Raw genomic sequence first — 5,545 nt, 5'->3', positions numbered from 1 at the left:
TTTCCTAATCTCTATATATTGCATAATTAAGTATTTTCTGAATGCCAACATTAATTAGCTCAATTAAGAGTCATAACAAAAAGGGTCTGAAAATTCTAAAGTTAATTTCCCTAACACTTATCAAAAACATGTTTCCTTTCCACTCTTCTTTCTGTGGAAGGGGTCCTAGTAATTTCACACATAATCAATACAACTGCCAAAAATAATCTAGAAGTTTTAAAACGAAAGAGACATTGTCCCATTTAAGCTGAGTATCGTAAAAATTAGTCTCTTGGAATATGTCGCTGTGTATGATCACAATTTAGAAGCTACAATATGATTACCTATTTCTCAGTATAGCATTTATGATAAAAGGATTTCATGAATAACAAAAAGTAGATCCCCATCATAAAGTACGTTGATTTTTAACTGTATAATATATAGGACCATATAGGACTTCATTTCTCATTACCTATATACTATACAAGTATGAAAGAATGAAAGAACTGAACAGATCAAAAGTGCATTTGAGCCTTATAAAAAAAAAATATCAAATAGCTGAAAAGCATTGCTTTAGAGAGCTTACTGCACGTAGCAGAGTCCTCCGGTCTCTTTCTCGAGCATTCTTAATGGCCTACAACAAAATCACCAAACCCATTAGCTTTTAACACACAAAACCAAGCCTTATCTGCACAATTCATACAAATCATTTGACAGCGGGGAGGAGGAAATAAAATAAAATAACCACCTCGTCAAGCAACTTTTGCTCGGCCTCTACTTCTGAAGAATCTCTACAAGAACAAACACCAAATGAACAAAATTTCATACACCCACAAAATAAATAATGAATGTAAATATATCAAAGCAATAAATTTTTCAAACAAAACCTTCCGACTATACGACCCACATGGCAACGGCATTTTGCGCATACGCTCTGCTCCTTAGCACAACCTACATCCACATCAACCCAAATCCTAAATTCTAGATTAACCAAAACCCAAAACCCAATAGCAAAAAAATAAAAATAAATAAAAAATTCAAAAGAGGCTAAATGACAGATTAAAGCCAGATCTAACTTTGCCCAACAAATTACTAGCCAAAAAAAAAAAAAATTCTTTGCCCAAAATTCAATTCAGTCCAATTACTTTTACTTTTATTCAATGTAATCCTTTACTTCTATTCTAACCCCTCTAAAGGAATTAGAAAACGAATGGAATTTAGAACTGAAATGAATAAATCAAAAAGTTACAAGACACTTGAATCTTGGGCAAAATCAGAGAGTGCAATTTGTAATTTAGCACCCAAAAAAAAAAAAAGTATTTAAAAAAACAAAGCAGAGATACAAATGGCCTATTTGGTAGTATATTCCAATACAAATTTCAACAAACTTCAAAAGATGCTTTACTATTTTCAATTGTAAAAGCTTTGATTGTGAAACACAAACCAGGACAGAGATTATGGTAAGCTTGACGAACGGCGCGTTTGGAGCATCGTTGACTGCCACAAATATTAATTCAAATTGAGATGTTATTGAAATCTAAAATCCAACTATTTCCCAATATATTATATATGAAGACAAAGAAGAAAAAGAAAATACCATTTGGCAGGTTCGGTGAGGGACTTGTATTTTCCGTAACGGCGTTTCCATTCGATCTGCTCTTTACAACGTAGGCACACGCCCGTAACCTCGGACAACGGCCTAAACCTTCCGCCGACTTCCTGTCATAACATGAAAAACCTTTTTCCTAAGTAAAATGCTTTTCCAGAAGTGGGAATTAAGAAAGAGAAAATTCGATTATTTGTTGTAATACCGTTTCGTTGATCTTGACGCCGGCGTTGGGTTTCCAGGCGAATTTGTTTTGGTGCTTTGGGGGTCCTTGCCTGCTGCCCATTTTGTTTTTTGGGGGGTTGGGGGGTTTTGCGTTCGCTGAGAATATAGTCTTATTTATGAAAGAGGTTTTAGTCCTGGGTTTTGATGTAAAGGATGACCTAACCGTGTTACTAAAATTGCTGTAGTATAAACGACACGACGTGTCGTTTCCTTGTCAGGCCCCAAATTCCCAATTGTGGCTTTTTTTTTTTTTTTAATGAAAAATGCGAGTAGATTATTATTGGTTGTTACGAGAAAGTGAAAAGTTAATTTAAGTTGTGAATTTAAATTAGAACCAATAAGAATTTACTATTTATGATTTACTAACTGTAAACCCGTTTATTATAAATTAGATATAAAAAAATTATTTGTTTTGTTTTCTTCAATTAAATATCTCATCTTTTTCTTTATATTTTGAGACACTGTAAGTTACAAATTTCTTTATTATAGTTTAGTATAAAAACTTTGTATAATTGTATTATATACTTAGAAATAGGGATGACAATATTTGGCACGACACAACTTTTTGTGAGTTAAAGTTTAGTGTAAAAGGGTTCATGTCATCAAAAGTAAGTCAATACACTTTACCTAATTAATAAATAGGTCGGTTTTGTGTTGACTTACTTAACCCGCAATCAATCTAAAACGATCCAACTCATATAAATAATTGTCATTATTTTTATTTAAAACAAATTTGAATTCTAAATATAAGTAAGTAGTAAAATACTAATTTTATTTTTATCCAACATATATAAGAATGTATAGTTTATTAGGTGTTTTATTCAATTAATTTCAAACACATATATAACTACATTAAACTTAATCTTCATTGGAAAAGATAACACCATTTATGCTTCATTAGTGAATACAATTATTAGATATTAGTAATCATAATATAAACAATAATTAAGATTGCAAGTATTATAGAATAGTTCTCATTCAAGTTGATTTCATCCAATTCAACCATTGACCAAATGCAACACCTAAGGAATTATACTAAGTTTTGTCATATTAGAACTATGCTGAAAAAGAACGATCGAGCACAATGTTTAGTAAATTTGGTTTTTAAATCTATGTGAATGTTTTGCAAGTGTAATTTTAAGAGATTTTTGTCTAAAAATTGAGAGAGTTCTTTAGATCTTCTTCTATTGCTCCACAATATAATCTTACTGGAATTTGATACTCCTAGCCATGGTATGTGTTCTAGCTTTTGAGCATCGCTTAGGTCTTAGCTTGTCCTTGTATATGGGCAGTTGTATGGATTTTGTATTTAGGAAAGCCTCTCCATTTTGCCCATAGATTGTTGCTTAATTATATCAAATATTTCAACTTAGAAAATGATAAAGTGGAATTAGTTAATGTGGGAATTGCTGAAGTTGGTGATTAAACTGCCATCTAAAGTGCAGTAAGCAAATGATTACTTCCACTTATATTCAACCTGACCTTTTAGAAAAGATCTAGGTAGTATTAAGGCAGAAGAGAAGCTCTAATAACTTTTAGTGTTTTAAAAGAACAAATGTGATTTTTCTATAAATAAACTACCATGTTAGGGTATTTGAATACCAAGAACCTTCCTTTCAATTCAATTTTCCCGTTCCCAAGCCCCCACCCACGTGACCTCCTCTACTGCTCACTTTTTAATTGCATCTATTTTTCTCTCCTATGTTTATTTCCTTCTTTACATTGCTGCTTTTTCTGAGCGTCTCAGACTCTCGACTCCGTCTTCTACTCTTTAATTTTTTACCACAACGGTAGTGCCTAATTGAATATCTTGTTTCATTTTCTTCGTCTTCAGACCCACATAATTTCGGAACGGAACATAAAATTTTTAGAGGCTAACGTTTGAGAGAGAGAGAGAGAGAGGGTAAACACATGCCATAGACAGCATCTAGTTAGACTCGTCTGAGAGAGAGAGAGTCGGGGAAGGGGGTGAGTGCAGAGCATATATAAAGTCAGAATTTTTAGTTAGAATTTTGAATTTTCAAAACTTTAATTAATAAAGAAATTTAGTATTGATGTGAAAAATTGTGAGAGCTTTAATTCATGAAATTAAAAAAAAAAAAAAAAAAACTTCACTTATAAATATTTATAGATTATAGATTATAAAAGTGTTGTGAAAATATTATAGTGACAACGTTTTCTTTTTAAAACACAAGATTGAAATTCCAACTAGTCAAGCAGAGTTTAGTATTTAATCTTAGGGATAATTACAGTAAACCCACCTGAAGTTAGGCCCGTTTTCATTTTGCCTACTCGTGGTTCAAAACTTATCACTTTACCCACCTGAAGTCCCTTCCGTTAGAGATCTGTTACCCACCTTTCCCTTTGCCGTTAAAAGAACACATTTTTAGAGAAAAACAAACATAACACGAATCAAAAAGTTAGGGTTTGAATTTTTTTGAAAGAGCTTGGAGGGTTTTTAGAGTTGAGTTCAAGAGTATGGTTCTATGTAATGATCTCTGTTGTGAAATAAATGGCCAAACCAAAAAAAAAAAAAAAAAACCATATAACGAGTTCAAGTTTTTCTATAAAAAAATTATTAAAAAAAAAAAGAGAAAAAAGAAAAGAAAGAAGAGTTCAAGTTCAACTATATAATGATTCTAAAATTATTATTAAAAATAATAAAAAAAGAACCATATAACTATGGCTATATAACTAACATTTTTTTTTTTTTGACAGAATATAACTAACAAAGTAACAACAAACTTGAATACGATTAATACTAAACTCTGCTTGACTTTGGAATTTCAATCTTGTGTTTTAAAAGAAAACGTTGTCACTATAATATTTTCACAACACTTTTATAATCTATAATCTATAAATATTATAAGTGAAGTTTTTTTTTTTTTTTTTTAATTTCATGAATTAAAGCTCTCAAATTTTTCACATCAATACTAAATTTCTTTATTAATTAAAGTTTTGAAAATTCAAAATTCTAACTAAAAATTCTGACTTTATATATGCTCTGCACTCACCCCCTTCCCCGACTCTCTCTCTCTCAGACGAGTCTAACTAGATGCTGTCTATGGCATGTGTTTACCCTCTCTCTCTCTCTCTCAAACGTAGCCTCTAAAAATTTTATGTCCGTTCCGAAATTTGTGGTCTGAAGACGAAGAAAATGAAACAAGATATTCAATTAGGCACTACGTTGTGGTAAAAATTAAAGAGTAGAAGACGAGTCGAGAGTCTGAGACGCTAGAAAAAGCAGCAATGTAAAGAAGGAAATAAACATAGAGAGAAAAATAGATGCAATTAAAAAAGTGAGCAGTAGAGGAGTTCACGTGGGTGGGGGCTTGGGAACGGGAAAATTGAATTGAAAGGAAGGTTCTTGGTATTCAAATCCCTAACATGGTAGTTTATTTATAGAAAAATCACATTTGTTCTTTTAAAACACTAAAAGTTATTAGAGCTTCTCTTCTGCCTTAATACTACCTAGATCTTTTCTAAAAGGTCAGGTTGAATATAAGTGGAAGTAATCATTTGCTTACTGCACTTTAGATGGCAGTTTAATCACCAACTTCAGCAATTCCCACATTACTAATTCCACTTAATCATTTTCTAAGTTGAAATATTTGATATAATTAAGCAACACTATGGGCAAAATGGAGAGGCTTTCCTAAATACAAAATCCATACAACTGCCATATACAAGGACAAGCTAAGACCTAAGCGATGCTCAAAAGCTAGAACACATACC

The 5,545-nt window shown here is 31.7% G+C and overlaps 1 protein-coding gene across 1 annotated transcript; it reads right to left on the bottom strand.

Annotated features, from left to right (window-relative positions):
• Positions 1-493: 493 nt before the first annotated feature.
• Positions 494-1,937, bottom strand: LOC112029793 (uncharacterized). The gene is made up of 6 exons (XM_065777199.1): positions 1,791-1,937; positions 1,577-1,698; positions 1,424-1,476; positions 867-930; positions 728-770; positions 494-613 (listed from the first exon to the last, which is right to left on the bottom strand). The coding sequence occupies exons 1-6, from the start codon at positions 1,869-1,871 to the stop codon at positions 530-532; spliced, it is 447 nt and encodes a 148-aa protein (XP_065633271.1). The 5' UTR covers positions 1,872-1,937; the 3' UTR covers positions 494-529.
• Between the last annotated feature and the right edge of the window lie 3,608 nt (positions 1,938-5,545).

This window comes from Quercus suber, unplaced genomic scaffold (genome assembly GCF_002906115.3).
Source record: "Quercus suber isolate HL8 unplaced genomic scaffold, Cork oak 2.0 scaffold_150, whole genome shotgun sequence".
NCBI lineage: Eukaryota > Viridiplantae > Streptophyta > Magnoliopsida > Fagales > Fagaceae > Quercus > Quercus suber.
Note: the sequence above shows the minus strand (reverse complement) of the source record. Positions and strands in the feature narration are given on the sequence as shown.

Bases quoted from the DNA above. Each gene is read 5' to 3' on its own strand.
- LOC112029793 (XM_065777199.1), bottom strand. From the start codon at position 1,871: ATGGGCAGCAGGCAAGGACCCCCAAAGCACCAAAACAAATTCGCCTGG. The intron at 1,699-1,790 runs GTATTACAACAA...ATGTTATGACAG, and splicing joins GCGTCAAGATCAACGAAACG to GAAGTCGGCGGAAGGTTTAG. The intron at 1,477-1,576 runs GTATTTTCTTTT...TATTTGTGGCAG, and splicing joins CTCACCGAACCTGCCAAATG to TCAACGATGCTCCAAACGCG.